We start from the raw sequence: 23914 nt of genomic DNA, 5'->3' as shown, positions 1-23914 counted from the left end.
CAATGACCGTGAAGTTATTTACTTTGGCTAATTTTCTCCTTTGAACATCAGAGTTCAAATAGATAGAAAGTAGACATACAAGTAATGAAAGCTTATGGTCATGCCGCTTTCCTAACGCCATAGTGAGTGGTCCAAAGAAAACGACGAACCTAAGAGGCGACAACAAAATCACAAGGAGGGACTCTCTGAGAGGGAGGTACCAAGACTCTAAGGCAAATGCTTTCAACAAGCTTGCTGAAATCCTGAACCCAGAGTTCATACAGACATACAAACACACACATGCAAACAACTCACATTTAGAAACCAAGGGAAGTAAAAAGCTTCACAATTATTTAGTATATTCAGTAAAAATTGGAAATTCATGTAAAGCAGTTCCCTGCTTTTACCCAGCAGAGGCTGGTTTTCTTTTTGGTCCATATTCCTCAGATGATGGTCCCAATTCCCTACATCATTCTGTCTGTAGAGATGGTGCCGTAGGATGTAGGGAGCTTTTTAAAAATATTGATTGATGAGCTCATATGTCCCTGAAGAGGACAGTGTGCTGTAGCAGAGAAAACACGGACTGGAATTTGGGGTTGTTAGTTCCAGACCTGGCTCTGAGCCTAAAATGTTGGGGGTAAATCACCTAGTTTTTTTTATTTCAAATGCAAAATGGAAGGGAGAGAGTAAATGATTTACCCACTTGAAGTATTTTATTATTAACACTACAGAAGAAAAGCCTTCCTGCTCCCTCCTTCTGCAGCTCACTTTGATATCTGACCTGCTGAGTGTCACAATTCCAACAGAATCTAAATACTGATCATCGGTCCTTAATTCCATTAATTATTTTATTCGCAAAGGGGAAGATTCTGTTTAGTCTCTACTTTCCTTATAAGAATTCCCTTCACAATGTGAACGCATATCCTTATTTTCTAAAATTAAAAGATGTCAAATTGTCTAATACGTTTTATAGCATCTATTTTCTAGTCTCCCTTTCTTCAAATTTTGTGCATTTTTTTAAATTAATTTTTCCAGTTCCCATTACTTTTTTTTTTTAACCTAGAAGTTGGAAGGAAAAGCTTTCTTTCACTTATGAATGCAATAAATACTTCTTAAAAACCTACTATGTGTCAGAGGGTAGGCCAGGAGCAGAATGCAAACTGGTAATAGAAATAATGTAATTTTGCAACATGGATGGACCTAGAGATTATCCTACTAAGTGAAGTTAAATCAGACAGAGAAAGACAAATATCATATGATATCACTTATATGTGGAATCTAAAAAAAAATGATACAAATGAACTTACTTAAAAAACAGAAAAAGACTCACGGACAGAGAAAACAAACTTATGGCTACCAACGGGGAAAGGGGTGGGGAGGGATAAATTAGGAGTTTGGGATTAACATATAAGCACTACTATATATAAAATAGGTAACCAGGAAGGACCTACTGTATAGCACAGGGAACTATACTCAATATCTTGTAATAACCTATAATGGACAAAAATCTAAAAAAGCATACACACACACACACACACACACACACACACACACACACACACACGAAACTGAATCACTTTGCTGTATACCTGAAACACTGTCAACCAACTATACTTCAATTAAAAAAAAAAGAAAACAGCTGTTAGAGAGTTCTTTGGAAAAACTAGTCTCCGAAACTAACCTGCACTTGGATAGGACTTTGCAGTTTAACCACTTCCCATTACACATCACAGCTACTTTGGTAAAGGCTTTGCTTTGAGTTTAAAACTAAGTAAATCTAACCGAATCACTCCGCTGTACACCTGAAACTAACACAACCCTGGAAATCAACTAACTATATTCCAATATAAAATAAACATTAAATAAAGTATCTGCTTAAAAAAAAAACTAAGGGCTTCCCTGGTGGCGCAGTGGTTGAGAGTCCGCCTGCCAATGCAGGGGACGCGGGTTCGTGCCCCGGTCCGGGAAGATCCCACATGCCGCGGAGCAGCTGGGCCCGTGAGCCATGGCCGCTGAGCCTGCGCGTCCGGAGCCTGTGCTCCACGATGGGAGAGGCCACAGCAGTGAGAGGCCCGCGTATCGCAAAAAAAAAAAAAAAAAAAAAAAAAACTAAGTAACTCTACTGATGCCTCTATTTTATCAGCAACATTTCCTACGTCCCTCCGGTGTACTGAGCAATGTGCTAGAAATCTGGGATGTAGAGAAACATAAAGGACAATTTCTAACCCCAATCTACATTTTACGCTGGGGAAATCCTCTCAAAGAGAATCCACAATCTCTTTAACTCAGCTGAGTATGAAAAAGTGCTTTCAGAAATACTGGCTGACCAGAGAAGAGAATAACTCACCACGAGTCAAGGGCACTCATCAGGGGAAACAGGATGCAATAGGCCTCTACTTTCTCCTGCCACCTGGGATCGAACAAGAGTCCGGCAGCGTCTAGCCACGGAGCCTCAAGGCTGAGAAAATCCCAAGCCGGAGTAACCTCTTAGCCGGCACATTCTGGTCACTTGCTGCCCTGAGCACTTAGGCCACATGCGTATTCCTGATGGGCTTGACCATGGAATGACATCATTCAGGAAGCTGCAGTTAAAGACCAGGTGACTGCTTCCCAGCTCTGCATTTGTTTTCAGGAGATACAGTGAATGGGAATTCTACTGGTCTTTGGAATGCATGCAATATTGACAGTATTTGGGGATCACCCACACACCTCTTCCTCTATGAGATTTATTTCTGCCCTGGTTGGTGACAGCATAGTTCATCAGTCACTTTGATTCCTTTTTAAAAGGTGGGAGTACAAACCAATAAATAAACAAAAATTTTATTTTGGCCTCTCTTGGGTCATCAATATTAACTGGCCAACTTAGAATTATCTCCACGGATGCAAAGTATCTCACAGTTAGGTGAGAAGAAGGGTCAGGGGGAGGGGGGAGTAATAGGATTTTAAGAAAACATTCCAACCAACAAAGACTGGGCCTCCAGAGTCTGCTATATCACACACAGAGGAATATCCTGGGAGATGGGCATTTTTCACTTTTTTCCCTTTTTTTTCAACCAGCTTACCCAATTGATGTCTGCTCACGGATACTATTTGAGGAGGAAAAAAATCAGGCAGCAGAGTGGAAGAATTTTGGTCAACTGTACTTTTTACTTTAGTCCTGTCATTAAGCTTTTCATGAAATCAGGACCCAGCTTCAGTGAAGGATGAATTTTGGAAGGAAGGTGGTTGGACCTCAACTAATCAGCTGCCGTTCCTATAGAGTTTCCTATTCTGGTTGAAGCACCCAGGACCCTGAGACGCATCCCAGCTGTTTCCTCCGAACCCCATCACATCCCATGGTCTGCACCCTGTAACGTGTCCACACCCCATCTCACTCCTGTCTCCAAGGGCGTTAAAGCCACTCGGAACACAGTTTCTAGTCCCTTTCCCACACGACTACCAGGAAGGCAAATCAACTTCAGCGACGCACTTCATCCCCCTTTAAAGAATCCTGCCGTCTGGCTAGATTTTTTGCAGGATGAAGACCGTGGTACCCAGTTTTGGTCACAGCCGTATCTCGGTGGCTGTTCACAGGAAGTGCTCAGTAACTGCGGAGTGTCTGTCACCTGCCTCTCCAGCACATCTGCCGTTTCCCTCAAGCCATACTGGTCTCCCAAGAGTCCCGAGACCTTGAACTCATCTTGACCTCTTGCCTCCGTGCTTTTGCCCCAGGCATCCATGAGGCTTAGGAGACTGTACCTGCACGCACTCACACCTACTGTCTCACCACGTCCATCAGGAAACCCTGCTTCACCTTTCACCAAGAGCACACGGTCTCTCCCCACACAGCCCCTGGCCTTGGATCAGTCCACAGAAGCCTCGTTTTCCTCCAGGATCCCAGAGGCTCAAGGCTGGGCTGGGATCAGAACACAGCAGGTTTCAGACTCAGGGGCACAGGCTCAGCTCTCGAGGGAGGTCCTGGTATGATTTCACTCCCATCACAGGTAAAACAGGCTTTTGGAGGCTGGCCTGGGTACCCAAAGGTTAATTATCCACATCCCTCAATGAAGTTCTTGTCCCCCAAAGATTGATTATTCATTGTTTCTATGGGGGAGAAAAGCTTTCCATTCACAAATTGGAAACTACCTGAACTTTACTGCCAGTTACTTTATTCTTGCTTCTTTAAAAATAAACTCTTTGGGCTTCCCTGGTGGCGAAGTGGTTGAGAGTCCGCCTGCCGATGCAGGGGACACGGGTTCGTGCCCCGGTCCGGGAAGATCCCACATGCTGCGGAGCGGCTGGGCCCGTGAGCCATGGCCGCTGGGCCTGCGCGTCCGGAGCCTGTGCTCCGCAACGGTAGAGGCCGCAACAGTGAGAGGCCCGCGTACCGCGAAAAAATAATAATAAAAAATAAACTCTTGGCCAAACCTGATTTACCTCTGATCGATCGGAAAGCCATGCTGTCCTTTCCTCCTTAAACAACAAACAGACATAGTTTTAAGGGACATTCAACTAGTTATTCCCTGGTGCCCAGGATCCTGAAACAGTTAACACCCTTATTAAACCAGAGAGTTCTGTGTGGTTGAGGTTCTGGTAAACACACGACCCAACTGTTCAGGAAGATGATCTGTGAGGTTCGAGTGCTCAGAGCACTTCAGGAACACCCCAACCCCATCCTGACTACCCATCCCTAGTGTTTGGCAGAGATATAATAATTTTGAAAAATAATGAAGGAACGATAAAAGGGGTGAAAGCTAAACACGGCTGATGGTTAATCTCTACATCTTCCAATGTCATGCAGTTCTTCAACTAATTTAAAATACCACTGAAGTGAGATGAATCTCTTTAAATATTTTATCAACAAGACGCTGTAAGATTTCTTACACACACATTACCACACTTTTCATTTAATTACTGATCAAATGTACGAGTTGAAAAGACGAAGATCTTGCCATAAACCAGAATAATTTGTGAGATGACAGCAAGCAGGCCTATGCTATCTTCCTCTTGATTTTTTAAAAAACTGTTCTTGAGTAAAACACGTAGACTTAGTTAAATCGAACTTTCCTATTTCTTGTGGTTAATACAGAAACCATACAGGACCCAGTGCTGGCATGGTAAACCTTTGAACACTACATCTATGAAATTCTGTTGTCTTTTTAAATTTTCAGTAACATTTCTTTTTGCTATATTTATCACATTTTCCAAAATATGAAAATGTTCCTTTCCTTTTAAATGTTGACTACATGTGAAAAATTAACTCTGGTTCTATTACTTCAAACTATCCCTTTATTAGCAACAGTTGTGCAGTGCTGTCAAGAGGCATTTTAAAATGAAAGTACCAAATTTGGAGTGTAGACACATCTGTTTTACTTTGCAGTATGTTTTATTGTTTTATTTCTAAGGATATGAATTCACAACTATCTTATAACTGAAGACTAAAGAAAAAACATATGTTGGTAAATCTGATTTCTGCATTTTTTTCATTCAGGGGGAGTTGCCCCCCTCAGCTGTCTGCCAATAAGTAATAAACGGACTTGGCAAAGAAGTTTATTTAAGTTGGCTTTATTAAGCCAACAAAATACAGAAATCAAGTATGGGACAGGCAGAAAACTCTGTTCCTTTGAAGTCGACAAAAATCCATCTCCTTAATCCTTTTTTTATTCCAAGCAGTGGTGATTTTTCTCAACTGACTCACTGGGAGCCTTGATTTAGCTAATCTGTCTTGCTTAGTTATCTTTTTTCTCCAAAGCTTTCCTAAAGAAGCATCCTTTCCCCCTGACAACCGTCATCTTTTATGCTTGCAGAGTGGTGCACCTGGTTATAAACATTCTCTAGTTAATCCTGATAGAGATTTAGGAAACAGGTTTTTAATGAGCAACCATATTTTACAAGAACAAAAACAGCAGTAGCTTGCACGCTGAAACAAAGGGTGCAGAGAAACGACCAACAGCAGAAAGGTGGCCAAAATGTGACACCTTGCGTCTTTCCTCACCCTCTGTCGTGGCGTCACCCACTCATCATACCCATCAGGGAAGAACACTCAGGACTCCAGTCACAACTCCTTCCCCGTACACCACACCACCCACTACAGGGCTACGACTCGGCCAGGAACACACACAGGAAAACATAACTGAGCTGGAAGATTTCACGATTAGAAAAGAAGGTCATTATCTTGCAAGAACAAAAACACGGATGGACCTCAAGACACTTGAAGGTCAGTATCATTTAGTCATTTTTATGAGGAAAGGATTCCTTACCTAAACTAAAGAGCACCAAGAATTTCAGACACACGAACTCTCGTTGGTCAAACTGTAGAGAACGAAGCTTTGCCACCAGCTCCTGTGCGTGACTCATGAGGTTGTTGAGTGTGGCCCCCGCTTGTGAGGCTATGATGGAATAGTCCACCTGCAACACAGGATCAGTTTAGGGGGTTTTCAGAACCGGAAATTCTATATTTATTTATTATTTACGTTAAAATGGATATATGTCTATACACATATATTAAAAATATGTATACATGTATATTTCCCTTGAGACTTTTAAGCACTGTGGGTAAAATCAGGTTGCAGTATAGATTCATAACACAGGGGACTTTCCCCACGAAAACAGTTTGAGACACATTCTATTATTATAAACTGTATCATAACCATCCTGATCCATCTAATCATTTTGATAAGCCTTGTAGGAAGCAGGTCTTGACTGCCCCAATGGTACACGCAGATACCTTTATCTTTTTTCCTACTGCGAAGTGGCGTCATCACCTAAGATGAAAATTGTTAGCTCATGAGTAAGTTTAGAGAAAAATATACTGTCCATAAGAAGTGAATCCAGGGTGGCATTCTATATGCACATGAAGTTGATTAACGAGGCAAGTGAAGGCAGAGATATGTTTCTAATTTTATTAAGAGACTTCATTTTAAAGTAATCATTGCTCAAGACTGCATGCTTACGGAGGATGAGAGAATCACATTTAGATTACTCTTTGATTTGCTGTTTCCTCAAAAGCTACAAAGACTAGCTACTTGCCTATGATTGTCAATACATTTCTCTCTAATGACAGCAGTGATCTTATTTATGAGAAGAATAATTTCTTGATTCAGACAACAAAAAAGGTGTATTTTCCTCTTCATTGAAACAAACAAACAAAAAAAGGGGCTGCAATGCATCCGTCTCAGATTATTCACGGGGACACTGAAAGTTCAATTTACAATAATAAGTTAAAATGTAGGGGTGGCTATCAATGGCAGAACTGGCTCTGCGGCTGCAATTACAGCATAATGGGAAAGCCCAGTTGGTACCTGACGCTCCCATCCTTTTTTTTTCTTTTTTTTCTTTTACTGGCGAGCTCTCAGGCAACCAGATACTCTTTTAGGTGCATTTAATATTTGCAGCGGCAGCAAATTTGTCTGGGAGGCAAGCCCTCATCTGCCACTCACCCGGAGCAGACTGTATTAAATTTTTATATTTATTGACATTTCATTACCATAATTGACTGCACTTGCTTCTCTAGGAGAAGGCACAGGGCTGCCTCCTAAGCAGGAGAATGAGTCCCTTGAGGAGAATTTGCAATTAAAAACAAGGAAGGATGGATTTTTTTTTTATTGTGTAAATATGATGAGTTGAATTTTCAGCTTTAACTTGAGAATACTGAGTGTACAGAAACCTTTTTTTGAGAGTGAGAAAAATTATGAGTCAGTGGAAAGACGGCCCCCCCAGAGGTGTCAATCAGTTTATAGAGCATCAACTGCACGTGAAAAAGCTCCAGTCTGTACGTGTCCTGGGGAGGCCCCCGCATCACCACCGCACTGTCCTACTCGCCTGGTCCAGGTGCCCGCATCTCCCCACTAAATTCAAACATCAACTGTCCTAAGTGCGCCTGTGGTTTCTGTTGCAGATTGTGTGAAAGGAAGGGCCAGCACACAGGCAGCCTGAACCATGAGCCGGAAGCAGAGGATGTCACGGACCACGTGAGGGTCACCTGCCTGGCACTCCCAGGGATGTCCCAACCATCACTGTACCAGCTCTCTTACAGGAGAACTTTCTACTCCAAGGATGTTCTTCTTACTTAACAGAGGTGGCTGAGCTCTGAGTCCCTTAGAAACCGTACACGGTCTAACTACTCCACATGATAGTAATATGAATCCTATAGGGGCAACTGGGGTAGAATTGGGAATGGCAGACAGGGCCAGAGGTAGAGGAAACCTGGGACAAGACAGGAGAGGGTGTGGGCCGGTGAAGCCACTGACGAAGCAAGAGCCTTGGGTAGTCACAAGAAGGGTCCATCTTTCATGCCCCCATCTCTCAGTGAGGCACTTGAGATGGATAACAGTAAGGTGACACCCACTTCCATTGTTATCAAGAAATGAGAGTAGTTGGGACAACACTGCCAACTTAAGCTTGGAATCAATTGCTGAGAGCATCGTTGGTGTAGCTTAGAATGTACATAACATTTTTTTTTTTTTTTTTTTTTTTTTGGCTGCAGCGTGTGGCACGCGGGATCTCAGTTCCCGGACCAGGGATCAAACCTGCACCCCCTGTCGTGGAAGCGTGGAGTCCTAACCACTGGACCGCCAGGTAAGTCCATGTACGTAACACATTTTCATAAAAATCACTAGTGGATCCCTAAACCAGGAAGGTGTACTACTAAAATAAGCCAGAAATATGTTGGTGTTAATTGATTTTTTATTATTAACATGGGGTTCATTCAATTTTGCTATGTCTGTGGTTCTAACAGGTAGGCAGTAAGTTCAAATACTAGACCTTCACAGTTGCAAATGTAGTACATTGTAACTGAAAGGACTCTAAATTATTAATTTTTTAAAAAATATGGGTTAATTAAAATTTGCTATGTGTGTAACTTGAACAGGTACGAAATAAGTTCAACTATTAGAACTGCATACTTGGAAAATAACACGCTCTAATGGAAAGGGACTGAAATGGTTTCACAGGATTCTGTACTTAGTGAGGAGGACTTCAGGAAATCAATTGTGACGCCAACAACTTCATTGCTATACATTTATTTACACGCTAATTTGAAAGCCCAAACATGCTTATGAAATGGGGGCTCTGATGACATTTCTTTCAAGGATAATTTATCAAATTGCGTGGCTCTGAAGGAGGGGCAGTGTTCTATTCCTGAAACAGCGCCCAGATCGGCAACTTCCTGACATTTTATTACAAACATAATTATATTTTCATTGTCGAATGCGGAGTTTGCCCTCATTTCAGGAGCAGCTGGCCTTGTCTTTTATGTACTTAGTAAAATTAATTTATCGCTCTCTTACGTGGAATCTTTGTGCCATTCAATTCAACAGAGATATTGAAGAAATACTATAAGCGGATATCCCCTTCGGATAAATTTCGCTCATCATGAAGGTAGCAACAGTTGTAGCTAAATTACTTTTAGTTCTAATAGCTGCAATTTTTGATGACTTGTATGTTGTAAGATGCCTGTCTTTTTAATACGATACACAATAATAGAAGGTAATGAATAAGGTGCCGGGAGTCCTTTCCCTTAGGAAAATCTTACAGCGGCTGTTAATTAGCTACAATATGCAAATACTGAAATGTGATGGCACACCAAAATCCTCCACTGTTGTTTTATATGTACACATACAGCCATATGTCTTGTGTGCGTGTATTTTTAAAATACTGGATAGAAACGAATTCTCGTCATAGTGATAAAATGCTCAATATTTGGAATTGATTTGGCAGTGCTTAACGTCACTGATAATCATGACTTCCTTTTGGCTCAACGAGGTTATTTAATGTACACTTATAGAAGCCAGACTGAAAGACAGAACTAACATAGCTAACTTAAGGGTTAAGTAAGAAATTCCGTGGTGTTGGCAAAACGCAAAGTCGCAATAATTGATACTAACGACCAGAAATGCCATCTACTCCTTGACTGTTCTTGGTTTGGAAAACCAGAGAAAGAAATGCACTTTCTCTACTTTTTCCATGGTAATTACCTTTTACCCAGGGGCAGCACTTAAGGCAAAATGAAACACGAAATAAGGAGCATCTCCAAAGAGCAGGAACGGAAGTGCTCTGCGAAATAATGACACAAACCCATTTGATTTCTGGAACTCGGAGGATGAAATCAAATTAATTTGTGGGCTGAGTCTTGTTCTTCTAATGCAGCTCCCAGTCGGGTTCCGGAGGGAGGGGGTTGGGAGTCAGACCCGTGATTCAAACTCTGAAAATGGGTACACTTCTCCCAAAGACCTGAGCCACGGGATGAGAAGACTCAACAAAAATTCCCGAGATCAGGAAGTCAGCCCACTGAGGCTTGATTCTGGAAAGCCTCTCTCATGAATAGTGCAGAAAGCACAGACCAGACAGTGATGAGACCGATCCAATCCGCAAAAACTCCGAAAGAATGCTTTCCTTGAATTTGTTTGGGAACATGTGGTTTATTTATAATTCAGCAAATGATGTGGAGACAGCCTTTCATTTTCAAATATGCACTGCTGGGGTTTCACAGCACATAAACATTTATGGCCGATGTAGAAGATCACAGTGCCCGAGTCCCGAGTCCCGAAGCACCGTTCAACGCATGCCTGGAACAGCCCAATGGAGTAAACAGATCTCTGCCTTCCTTGCATCCATTTTAATAACACACCAGTTATAAAACGGGGGCTAAGAAATGGGAGGGACAGGGCTTCCCTGGTGGCGCAGTGGTTGAGAGTCCGCCTGCCGATGCAGGGGACGCGGGTTCGTGCCCCGGTCCGGGAAGATCCCCGATGCCGCGGAGCGGCTGGGCCCGTGAGCCATGGCCACTGAGCCTGCGCGTCCGGAGCCTGAGCTCCTTTGCTCAAATCTCACCTTCTCAATAAGGCTCAACCAACCAGTCCTATTAACACTGCAACCCAAGGGTCACTCAGCAACACAACCACAGATGTACGTTGATTCTCCTTTACACAACAGTTCCTTTTTAAAAAAAATTCAATAGCACTTTGACCTCTAACATTTATTAGGATTATTGATTATTGTCAGTTTCTCCTGTGACAGTGTTAAGCTCCGTAATGGCTGGACCCTGTAGGATGTTCAGTAAATATTTGTTGACTGAACAAATATCTATTCCGAAAGGAGCACAGGACCTCGCTGTCATTTCCTCTTTCCACCTTCCTTTTCAATAATGACTGGTTCTTACTAACTAACACTAACACTCCCTTCCCTTCTCACTTGCTTGCCGTTAGGCCAAATATTTAGATGATTGATCTATGAATCGGTCTCTTCCACCAACATGATTCCAAATTAGCGAGGATTCCACCATTTCTAAGGGTTTTTTTTAAAAGGCAGACAAACAAGTGTGGCAGATTCATGCAGAAGCTTGAGGAAAAAACCCTAGGTACTAACCATTAATTTTGATTTAGCAATTGTTCTGACCCTTCAAAGCACAACTTTCAATCCCAGAAGCCTGGAAGCGGCAGGCTGTGATCACGCCAGCTTTTACAAGTTTCACCGTAATCACCCAAGCAGGAACGGAGCACACCAAGTCAGCTTTTCTAAATTATTTGCAGCCAATGTCCCTTTCAAAGCACAAAAGTGCTCCTGACCTACTTAAATTCCTGCCATCTTGAACGTGCTTAATAAAAAGACACTTTTTTTTTTGGTGTCTACACTCACCTGTTGCCCAGTAACCAGAAAGATGGAGCCTTCCTTTCCGTGAACCACTTGTCGGTAAATGTGGTCGAGAATTAAGAGCTCACTCCAGCAGTTCTGAAGCAGCTTCATTTGGTCATCAACCTGTAAAAGAAATAGAAAAAAATGACACTGTAACTCAGTATTTTTTTTTTTTTTTGCATGATTTTTTACCTGGGAACCCACTATAAGCAAGGAAGGACCACCAAAGCACAGATGCTCAGAATTTCCATCCTTCCTCCTGAAAATCATTCTTTTCATTTGGACAAATACTTTTTAGGCCACATATAAATACTTCAACTAAATATTTATAATCAATGAGCTGCTAGGAAAAGGTACTCTATTAGATGGGTCTATCATTAGATCTATTAGCATTTGCTTGTGGGAGGTCCAGGCGCCTCAGACGGTCCTCAGTGGACCCCATTAGAATGACCCCAAATAGAGCTTCCCTGGTGGCGCAGTGGTTGGGAGTCCGCCTACCGATGCAGGGGACGCGGGTTCGTGCCCCAGTCCGGGAGGATCCCACGTGCCGCGGAGCGGCTGGGCCCGTGAGCCATGGCCGCTGGGCCTGCGCGTCCGGAGCCTGTGCTTCCGCAACGGGAGAGGCCACAGCAGTGAGAGGCCCCCCAAAAATAAAAAGAATGACCCCAAATAGCCCAGGCTTGTGTAGAGGTTAATACATTGAGCCCAAGCTGAAATAGGATATGGATATTAGCAACTGTGAGGATTTATACGAGAGGCAATCGGCAGGACAGCCCAAATGACTTGAATTTAGAGGCACACGGCCGTTGTTTGTCATCAGTGTTCACCCAAAGTCCAAGCTGTGTTAGACTTGGACTAGAACAATCACCACGCTTGGTCTCGATGTCCACCTGCACTTGCTTTATGATTTCGACAATTTTCCCACAAACCCCCTACACTTCAGTTTCCACATCTGAAAAATGGGCCGAGCACAGTACCCCCCTTACAGGATGGCAGTGGGGAGTAAAATGAAGAGGGCTGCATCACGGTGAGTATTTTATCCACATGGTGTCGCCCCCCCCCCCCCCCCCCCCCCGCCAGGGGACCGCATTCTTTAATGACAGTAACATACCCATTTCAGGTACAGGCCACGTATCCACGGTCAAACGTGGAGGGCATATTGGTCCATTTCCATGGCTATTTCTGACAGTTTCTTTTCATTTCGTAATACGTACCAGCCAAAGATCTTGGCGTGCCCCAATACATCACACATTGATACCAACAACACCTGACATTTAGATGTCAGGTAACAGTTTTGAAGAGTTTTGCATATTGTTTTAGATTTAATTCAGAGAACCTGCCTGTGGAGTTAGCAGAACCAGCATCATTTTCTTCAATTTACATTATGAGAAAATATGGTCTCAGAGACCTATTAACTGGTACACCTAGAGGATTCTCTTTCTCTCTCTCAAGCTCTAGGATGTCTCCAAATTACATGGAGAGGTGACAGACTCACAGACATAAGAAACAAACTTATGGTTACCAAAAGGGAAGCAGAGAGTTGTGGGGATAAATTAGGAGTACGGGACTAACAAATATACACTAAATAAAATAGACAGGCAACAAGGATTTACTGTAATAACACAGGGAACAATCAATATTCAGTATCTTGTAATAACCTATAATGGAAAGTAATCTGAAAAAAAATATATATATAACTGAATTACTTTGCTGTATACCTGAAACTAACACAATATTGTAAATCAACTATACCCATATTTTTTAAAAAAAGAAAAAGAGGTGTTAGAATTTTCTAAACTGAATTAACTTAACCCACTTATAACAAATTCATCTTTAAGCAGATATTTAATGAGATTCTGGACGGTTGGGTGATTCTTAGGAAGTTTCCACTCATATATTACCAGTGATAGGAGCTTAGGGATGACTATTTCCATGAGTCTAGAAAACAAGACAGTACTGAACTTAGACTAAAGCAAGGGTTCGAGGTACAATTGTGCACTTTCCAGCTCTGAGAGCTTGGCCAAGCCATTTAGTTCTCTAAGCCTCATCTTCCCACCTAAAAATACAAGAGATAGTTTTTGTCTTGAGGATGGAATGAATAAAGTGTGAAACAATACACTAATGAAGAAACAATGCCAAACACAAGGCTCCCAGTTGGAAGACCACATTGATCCTGTTGAGAAGGAAAAAAGGTAACTGCAGAGATTGAAGCTACAGTCAGGCTCTGTGATCAGGAAAAGACATCCCCAAACATCTCCGTCAGAAAGGATTTGTTCTGACCAAAAGAATTTCACTCATTAAGTGAATAGATGTTCAGAGCCATTTAATGTTGAGTCTAAGTGCTGGGTCTGGGGTATAATGGTGAACAAGGTAGAAGCAGTCCGTACCTTGTGGAAATTACTCTCCTGGGGAGAACGCTCACCAACACAGGTGAGTGGGTTGGTGACAGAGGGAGCTAGCTCATCCTTCTTCAGAGGAAAAGCTCCAGTGTTGTGTGTCCACGTCGGGCTGTGGCAGCAGCTGAAGGAGACCCACCTTGCTGCTCTCTGCACACAGCTCACACTAGAAGCTGCAGCTACATGTCCGAACAACATCGGTGTCCTCACGCCCAGCAGTTTTCAGGGACCGTCCCTCTCAGATGCTCGGGGCAACTTCAGAACCAACTGCACTTGGTTCTACTGGGATTACTACACTTCATTCCAGCTCATACCCTATCAGCGTCTTATTTCAAGTTTATCAGTCCACGGCGGCAATTCAGTTCCCCTGCATTTTCTTCTGTGATGTGAAGCTTTAGTTGTTAATTTAGCGCTCTTTCCAGGGAAGCTGAAAATAGTACACCTTGAGATCGTTTCCCCGGAAACAGTTATCATACCCAAAGGTTGCCAAGAATTGGGGAATAACCTCGAAGCGTGTTTCAAGACGTCTGCACGCGATTCCAGCTTAAGAACCTATTTACACGGCAGGAAGATTTATGATTCCCATCTTGCAGGTGGAAACATGAAAAAGCTAAGAGATGATCTTCTGGCCGTGTATGACAGGAGAAAAGGTGGGGTGACCATTAAAAGCAGCTTGTCTCCTGGAGCCATCACACTGAGGGGCTTTTCCTCCTCATGTGCATGTGGTGGTCCTTGTCCTTGGTATATAACACGAGAGGAATACTTATGGCAACAGTTTGCCAGCATCAAAGCCTGTTCAAGTTGTAAGATAAGAAACCTCACTCTCCCTGGCCTTCTTTTCTTTTGTGATCAGGATACACTTCCAAATAAGGATACATTTGTGTGTCACGCTCAGAAAAAGAGTGGAGTGTATCATTTTCAGACCTTATTCCTGTGTGTGTGTGTGTGTGTGTGTGTGTGTGTGTGTGTGTGTGTGTGAGAAGATGGACTGGCTTTGAAAATCTGTATTTCCTGGGTCCTCTGCTGCTTCCGAAGTTGCAGGAATAGATGAAATTGAGCATGTCTGTTTCCCATAACTAGCCCTTCATTTTTGGTTTTGTATTTTGTGCCGTTCATGTCATCATTTCTTCTGTTTCCACCGAGTACTGTTAAGTGCTTGTTTATCTATCTCACTCCATGAGGCCGGGGCAGCCTGGAAGCCGCAGCTCCCGGGGGGGGGGGGGGCGTCCAGTGCAGCCCCAGCTTGTGAAATAAATGAAGGAACACGTGACTGACCGTGGTGCCATCACTCCTGCAAGTGTCTGCTTTTGGCCGGTGTCTCTGGTACATGGACAACAACAGCAAAAGTGACTCCTTCAGGGCTCGTGGAGGGAAGGGTCGTCTTCACCCGGTGATGAACACACGGGTGACCCTCCCCACACAGGCCGGCAGGTCTGGACCCACCGCTGGCCCTCGGTAAAGACTTCTCGACTGATTGTAATTTTAACACCCCTCTCGGGTAATTGATTCCTTGTTTTAAGGCTCTCTGAGGAGGTTTTCCAGGCTGACATTCCATTTCAATATTTCCATAATTGATTATGTGATATTTTATGTTATCTTGAAATGGGAGAGTATGCAGTTTCACGGGGCTTTGGGTGACACAGTTTTTATGCAGCTCTATGAATGAAAGGACAAGGCAAATATGATGACCGACTTGTTCCTTATCTCCAGATAAGAGACGTTGGCAATTTTGAAGATAATTTCTCTTTAGGAAGGAGTGTTATAGGTGATATGGTGGAGGGGGTGGGGAGAAGAGGAGAAAAATAATCTACTACTTTTGAGTAAATTTCCGGGGATGAATGCTGTCAACAAACAACTTCAGGTGGCATTTGGGGAGCCCAGACAGGGGACTGAGGGAGTGTAATCTCCATGACATATCAAAACCTCTCACTAGTTGGTAATACCCCCTCGTACAATCCTGCGTTATCAGCTGTAATAAAAAGAAGGGCTTATCTCAGAACCCTAGTCACTCATCAGAAAAGACTCACGCTGGTATTACAGATGAGCGTGTGAGGGAACACAGGCCTCATATTGTTGCGAACACACCTTCCCACAACCCCGGACGTTAATCATTAGAAAGCTGTGCTTTCTCGTAAGAGGAGTGAATTTGGCAAACAATTAGAAGAAGAAAAATGTGCAGATCTTTCTCAAGCCCAGGTTGAACTTATCAGACCCTTTTTGTGGCCCCCTCAAATTTACCTCTGCACAGTCTGGCCACTGAACGGTTATTCCACTTTCCCTCTTGCAGGGGCATTTATTTGAAAATCGACATCGTGAATCACTGTGGTTAAGCTTTAAGAAAGATATGTTTAGCAAAACATTCAACTGACATGGTTTGGTAATTTAAAGTGGACACGAATCCATTCCTAATTTCGGATCATTAAATCTGGTGTGTGCCAGGCCTTGTGCTAGAAAGTTGGGGGAAAACAGAGGTGGCCAGGACACAATCCCTGCCTTTAAGAAAGGCACACTCCGGGCTTCCTTGGTGGCGCAGTGGTTGACAGTCCGCCTGCTGATGCAGGGGACGCCGGTTTGTGCCCCGGTCCGGGAGGATCCCACGTGCCGCGGAGCGGCTGGGTCCGTGAGCCATGGCCGTTGAGCCTGCGCGTCCGGAGCCTGTGCTCCGAAACGGTGGAGGCCACAACAGTGAGAGGCCCGCGTACCGCAAAAAAATAAATAAATAAAAATAAAATAAAGTAAGAGAAAGGCACACTCCAAGGAGAGGAGACAGGAGTGTACATCCATTATAAAAACCCCATGTGCACTAGAAGCTGGGGGTCACTTTACCCTGGTTCGTTTCTTGGGGAGACTTCCAGGGGGTCACAGAAGCTTCTGAGAAGGGTACGTTTAAGCAGGTCTTAATGTCGTAGAACCACTTAATAAACTTTTTTTTTTCTCAGTAGCTCCTGTGAAAACAATGCTTGGAACAAAGTATTTTAAAAAAACGTGAAGATTCTTCAGAACCATTACAAATAACATCCAGCTATTATTTCTGGACAAAAGGAAACAAATCCTTGCAGGTGGACCTCCACTTCCTTATACTTTCTTTTGTGACAATGATGACATTTATAAAGGTATAGTCAGAAGCAGGGAGAGAAAAATCAAAACCCAGACGAATCAGCATCAACTTAGCAACTCCTAATGAGAACCTACTTTGGTCAAGACAGACACACAACTGCTTGACTCCTTTACTGGCTTTATAAACAACACTGATGATTATCTGCAACCTCTGTAATAAACTGCTACAAAGTCCAAGAAAAAATGATTTCACACTAACAATGATTAAACAAGCACTAGGAACAATACTGTACAAGGGAAATAACAGCCTCACTCCCCTGTCAATTGTTGCAAAACCCAACAGATTTATGAGCAGTTCTTCCCCGCTCAGAGACAACTGAAGTGATTCCTGTGTATTTATTTGTTAATTGCGGGCTGTCGGTCCAGAGTACAAAGACCTGCCTGGCAACACTTAGCCAGGGACTCAGCTCTTCTCGCCCCTTCTCCGTTTCTCCAGTGGACCAACAAAGGATTTTTTTCTCCCTCTGGGATCGACACTCTCTTCCAGGTGAGGGAAGCAGGAGGCAGAGAGGTCTAACTGCAGGGTACCTGCGCTGTGTTTCCACTCCCACCAACTCCCTCCCATCTAGGTCACGACCAAGAGTCCATGGAAATTAGGACCCCGTGAGTCCATGGTCTTCTCCATCTAGTTGTAATTCATCACATACACCGTCACTAGAACGATCTATTTCGGTCAGGCTACTCCTCTGGACACAAACCTCATCCACATTCCCTAGATTTCCCTCTGAAGACCTCTCCCAAAGCAAACCTCCCTGACCAGTGTGTGGGGGTCAGACACCGATCAGTGTGCCCACTGGCCCATCATCCAGGAACTGAGGGGGTCGAGTGGCTGCCCTACAGCTGACAGCCTCGACCTCCGGGGACATGGGCCACCTCCACACCATCAGGGGTAAAGTGGTTGGGAAGTGAACACGGGAGCTGTCAGCTGAGGAAGGAGATAGAAGATAAAACAGACCAGCCCTCAATCTACTTCTTGAACATCTCAATCCAGGGGTAGCAGAGGTGTCAGGGGCACGAGACCTCAGGGAGCCCTAAGGGGACCACCCTGAAGCCAGGGTCCAAGAGCAGGCGCCCTGGACCATGATGAGTCAGTAGAACAGGCTCAAAAAAATCCTCGGGGGTCTTCCCTGGTGGAGCAGTGGTTGAGAGTCCGCCTGCTGGTGCAGGGGACACGGGTTCGTGCCCCAGTCCGGGAAGATCCCACATGCCGCGGAGCGGCTGGGCCCGTGAGCCATGGCCGCTGAGCCTGTGCGTCTGGAGCCTGTGCTCCGCGACGGGAGAGGCCACAACGGTGAGAGGCCTGTGTACCGCAAAAAAAAAAAAAAAAAAATCCTCGGTTAGGAAGCGAGGGAATCATGTGATTTGTGTTGGAGGCTTTCCATCAACAATCACTAAATTTCTTTTGAAGACAAAAGAATGTTTATCCAGAACATTCAGATGCCTGGTACGCCTTATTTCCCAGGGATGCTGAATCCAATTTTCTTTTATTTAAAGATGGGCTAATGCCAGATATTCAATGCCGACGTTTTTCATTTACATACATGTGAAGCTATTCCATCAGTGAGAGACACCTTTGAGGTCTGGAAGAAGAAGACTGCATAGTGTATGTAAACGTGAAATATCACTATTGAGATCTATGTCATCACCACACAACATGATGTAATTTAACCAATTTCTGTCAAACAGAATTGTAGCTACATTCTCAGAATTTGTCAAAGTGAAGGATAACTTTTGCCCGGATTTTCCCCTTCCGCTTATCCACATTTCAAACAGCTTCTTAGTGAAATATGAATTAATTATAAATTAACAGTATGTTCATCGTACTTGTGGGGTCAATTAAGAGTTTGCACCCAGTAGTACTGGTAGTGTCTTCTGTTCAGGTTTCTATGTCCGGCCACATAGAATTTACGTGATCTGACTAAGTTGAGCGCTAAGAGGTAAAGAGACCATTCTTCCTTGTGGTCTAAGGAACAGATCACATTCTGCTGTTTCAATGTCAAATCATGTTCATTCTTTTACACAGTTGTCCAGTTTTCCCAGCACCCATTATTGAAGAGACTGTCTTTTCTCCATTGTATATTCTTGCCTCCTTTGTTGAAGATTAATCAACCATAAGTACATGGGTTTATTTCTGGGTTTCTATCCTGTTCCATTGATCTATGTGCCTGCTTTTGTGTGAGTACCGTACTGTTTTGATTACTGTAGCTTTGTAGTATAGTCTGAAGCCAGGGAGCCTGATTCCTCCAGCTCCATTTTTCTTTCTCAAGATTGCTTTGGCTATTTGGGGTCTTTGTGTTTCCATACAAATTTTAAATATTTTGTGTATAGCACAAGGAACTCTACTCAACAGTCTGTAATAACCTAAATGGGAAAAGAATCTGAAAAAGAATATAGATATAGACATGTATAACTGAATCACTCTGCTCTACACCTGAAACTAACACAACATTGTAAATCAACTATACCCCAATATAAAATAAAAATTAAATTTAAAAATAATAATAAAATAAAATGCAACAGCCCTAAAATTTTTTTGGAGCAGTATGTACGTACGAATAATAAAAGATGAAATGACAGAAATGAGAAAATGGAGATAAAGGGAAAATAGAGATAGGAAAATAAGTCGAAGCCAAGAATAGCATCGGTTCCCAAAACAAGCTCGATATGGGCTGCTCCAGTGGCTGGCAAAGGGCCACAGTTTGGGTCCTCGTCACCAGAGCACCACTGCTAACATGATTTGCGGACACGTGCCGTTCGAAGCAGCTTCTCCTAGTACTGGACCCCGAGAGAAACTTCACGTGTGTTTTCACAGGAGGGTTCTAGATGGCACATAAACCAGGCCCTGACGACACCCCCTCCATAGCCAACACTGAGCTTCACAGCAAACGCTCCTGTAAAGCTGATCACAGTGTTAAGAGAAGCCAAGATAATCTGGTCCTAGAACACAATTTTCTGATGGTCTGTTTTCCAAAGATAAGCTGAGACACTCCAGAAATGGAGAAAAGGTATACATTTTAGGCCCCTTCATGTATAGCCTAGTTCAGGACCATTAGACACTACAAAGGAAACATACGGGCTTTACAGCTCAGAAACCTGGGTTTCTACCTCGACAGCCTCACCATGTAACTTTAGGCAAAGAGTTCAAACTCCTTAAACCTCAGCTGCTCTCCCAAGCCATTGTTTTTGTTAACGGGGATAAACACAAGTGTGCCCAGCTGGGTGGCTGGTACATAGCAGACACCCTATTAATGGTAAGGAAACCTGAATCTAAATAAACAAAGAAAGGCCAAATATAAGAGGTGCTGAATGAAGTACAGAGGAAAGAGATTTCAGGTGATGGCAAAGGTTGCCGAACAAGAAAATAAATAGTTTAGGGCAGATTAATGTGAAATATTTTCCAGTGCTTTCTCCTAGTAGGTATTGTTCCATTTATGACCACTGCCTGTTTCCTGTCCTCTAGTTTAGAAATCTCCTCTGTATAATTAAGGCAATGTTCCTCACATGTCTGACCAGGCGGATCTTCCAGCCATGAGGACAAAGCCCTTTAAGCCTGGTTGGAATGTCCAGAAAGCATCTGTGAATATGACTGTCGTTTTCGGAATAGGGTAGCGAGGTTAAGATTATAATCTTCATTTTCCAGACACTGCCTTAAAGACAATAATGACACCAGCCACAGAATTCCAGGTATGCAACAGCCTATTGTCTGGACAACAGTGATTAAGGCATAAATTAGGGAAGGTTTTGGCAGCCCTACATGCCATGAAATGGACCCACGGCTGGAGCCCTTGGGACACCAGATGGAGAAGAAAGGAAGATGCATGAGCTGTGACTCCCTTAAGGTCTGAATGCAGCTATCTCCTTGGTAGACTGCATTTCAAAGCCAGAAGAAAAAAAAAAAAAGTTTTCAAGAGGCTAAAATGTCCTTGGGTCCTTTTTGGCTGGCTGCTTCAATCAGGCTTTTGGCCAAAGAAAGGAGGAAAGAACCCAAGTGGCCTAAATATCACTCACCAAAACTACAACCCACATTAGGGCAGAGGCAAAGGAGAGGCCCCTCAGGACTGTTCAGTGAAGGGAATTCTCTGGGTACAAAGGCTCCTGGGAGAATCCCTCCACCCGGTTCCCCAGTGACACAGGAGGACATGCTCCCGTCACAGGATTCAACTTCCCCCTTCAGGTCGCAGTGCTGAGGATACATGAACCTGTGCCTTCAGAGGTGCCCAGAAATATGTTCACAGAAGTGGTGGCAACTAAAGAGAAAACTCCAGGAGTCGAAAGTGCAGGATGATTATTTCTAGGTAAACCAAACCATTTTCGCTTTGCCTAATTAATGTCTGCTTGGTCGGTGCTGAAAGGACCCAGTAACCACCTTTAGTTCAAAGACTTCATTTTACAGAGGAGGACATTCCGGTCAGGTGGGCTGTGGTGTAGAGCAGGTTAGTCGGGGGCCAGAAATGGGGTGGGAATCCAGGTGTTCTGAATCCTAGCCCAGAGCTCTGTCACTAAGGCTTTTTCATACAGGAATAAAGAACAATCTTTCTCTCTAAAATTTTTTTTAAAAGGTAACGTTGGGCTTCCCTGGTGGCACGGTGGTTGAGAGTCCGCCTGCCGATGCAGGGGACGCGGGTTCGTGCCCCGGTCCGGGAAGATCCCACATGCCGCGGAGCGGCTGGGCCCGTGAGCCATGGCCGCTGAGCCTGCGCGTCCGGAGCCTGTGCTCCGCAACGGGAGAGGCCACAACAGTGAGAGGCCCGCGTACCGGAAAACAAAAACAAAAACAAAAGGTAACACTGCCTCAATTTATTTCCTGCAAGGAAATATATTAATGGTAATTTAATATCTCTATTTCAAATGTGAAGAAGGTTGACTTGAGAAATAAAGTCCTTTGGAAATATACAACAAATATGGTTACCCAACGATAGAAGCTTGGACTTTTTTAACTGGACATAAAATCTAGATAGATGCTCTTTCCTATTTTGGGGGAAAGATTATGAAGGTAACTTGAATGGAGGGTGAGCTAAGACCTGGCATTTACTTAATCCCAAGGGGATCTGTTTTGTGCCCCAACTGAAATGGGCATAACGTTCTTCTGGGTAAACTTAGAATCAAGATGGAAAAAGGGCCTAGAGAAAAGAAAAAGAAAAAGGAGTATCCTCTCTTCCTATTTTTGAAAACTCACAAATTATGATTTGATATTACTGACTACATTTTTCTCTCAAGATACTTAGGCAAATATTAACTTAATTTGATCCTGGGGCCTTTTTCCTAAGAGCCCACATATAACCTCATAGGATGTGTCCATTCGGTCACGACAGAAAGAGTGGCACCTGGCCAGCCATCTGTGGGGACCACCTTTCCCCAGCTGTGTCCCTGGAGCAGCATCTGGGGTCACCTCCCTCAAACCTCTCGGCCCTGTACCTCCATAGCCATGCACCTGGTTTCCTAGTGCCCCTTGGGTCATCGCTGAAGGGCCAGGTAGCCCCTGCCTGGACTGGCCCTGGTCCCAGAAGACCCAGAGGCAAACTGAGTTGTCACATAACTCCTGGTTGCCGGCACCCTTTCGTAGAGCTCAGCAGGGAGGGATACAGCAGGGGTCCCCAACCCCCATTAGGAACTGGGCCGCCCAGCAGGTGAGTGATGGATGAGTGAGCAAAGCTTCATCTGCCGCTCCCCTTCACTTGCATCACCACCTGAAGCATCCCCCAGCCCCCGTCTGTGGAAAAACTGTCCTCCACGAATCCGGTCCCTGTTGCCAAAAAGGTTGGGGACCGCTGGGACACAGGACTCCTCAACCCCACTACAGGGCCCAGAGTGAAACATGAACTATGTCAGCAACGTGGAAACACTATTTTCCAATATTGCATCGGCACTCATTTCAAATCATGTTTTAGTTCCTCAGTTCTGGCCAGTTAAAAGGGGAAAGAAAACATCCTACAAAGCTGCAAGGTAGCGATATCTGGAATCAAAATCACACGAGCTAGATTTTTATCGACACCAGCCCTAGCTCTTTGCAGCTGTGTGACGAGGCTGGGCCTTACAATACATTTCCCGTTACTTGTTTCATGCTCTTTCTATTCCAGGTTCAGAGAGAACCGTGTGGGCTCTGCTGCTGCATTGCCCCATTGAAATCTTCCCCATGAGGCCAGTATCCTACAGATCAGTCCCAAGTCAATCCCTTTATGCCTTCCGGTACTTCTAGGTCGTGTTTCCTTTATTCACTCTAAGTAAACTGCACAACTACAGGGTTTATATCTGACTATAATGATGAAAGATCATTGTATTATTATCTATATTCTATATTATAGCAAATCAAGATCTAAGAGAATTATGCATAGCAGAGCTACCCTGATACACAGAAGTTCCTGCAAAGACGGCTGAGAAGTGAAAGGCAGACATTGAATTCCATTCTCCCAATTATTCTCATTGTAAAATGGGAGAACTACCCTTGGGATTGAAGGAACCCCTCTAAGCCGGGGGCGGGTTAAGCATCTTCAAGAAAGAAGAGGGAATGAGAGAACTGTGTCCTTTTCCACTGCCTCTGGGTTTCACACAATAGAAGTAATACTCAGTTTAAGTGATTAATTTTGCTTGCATTTTATTCTAAGTATGGATCACACAGAAAGTGGGCATACTATTAATAGGAACGAATTATTGACATTTTCTGCATGCAACCTGGTTCTTCGAGGGAAAGCATTCCTCAGAGAAAGAAGAGCCGTGTGGTTCTGGTTTTAGAGGCACATCCTTGTTCACACATCCCACATTCCTGAGTATTCCATGACAGTCTGTGTCTGCAGAGTGACCTGGCTGGCTTTATT

The 23914-nt window shown here is 43.8% G+C and overlaps 1 protein-coding gene across 1 annotated transcript in view; it reads right to left on the bottom strand.

Annotated features, from left to right (window-relative positions):
- NR5A2 (nuclear receptor subfamily 5 group A member 2) overlaps nt 1-23914 on the bottom strand; it is a 112399-nt gene that overhangs the window by 42128 nt on the left and 46357 nt on the right. The window contains exons 4-5 of the mRNA XM_067729839.1: nt 11593-11712; nt 6219-6366 (exon numbers count right to left, since the gene is read on the bottom strand). Of these exons, the coding sequence (XP_067585940.1) occupies nt 6219-6366; nt 11593-11712 (268 nt within the window). The remainder of the gene's footprint in view (nt 1-6218; nt 6367-11592; nt 11713-23914) is intronic.

This window comes from Pseudorca crassidens, chromosome 2 (assembly GCF_039906515.1).
Source record: "Pseudorca crassidens isolate mPseCra1 chromosome 2, mPseCra1.hap1, whole genome shotgun sequence".
Lineage (NCBI taxonomy): Eukaryota > Metazoa > Chordata > Mammalia > Artiodactyla > Delphinidae > Pseudorca > Pseudorca crassidens.
The sequence above is the reverse complement of the archived record's forward strand: the minus strand, read 5'-3'. Positions and strand labels throughout refer to the sequence as shown.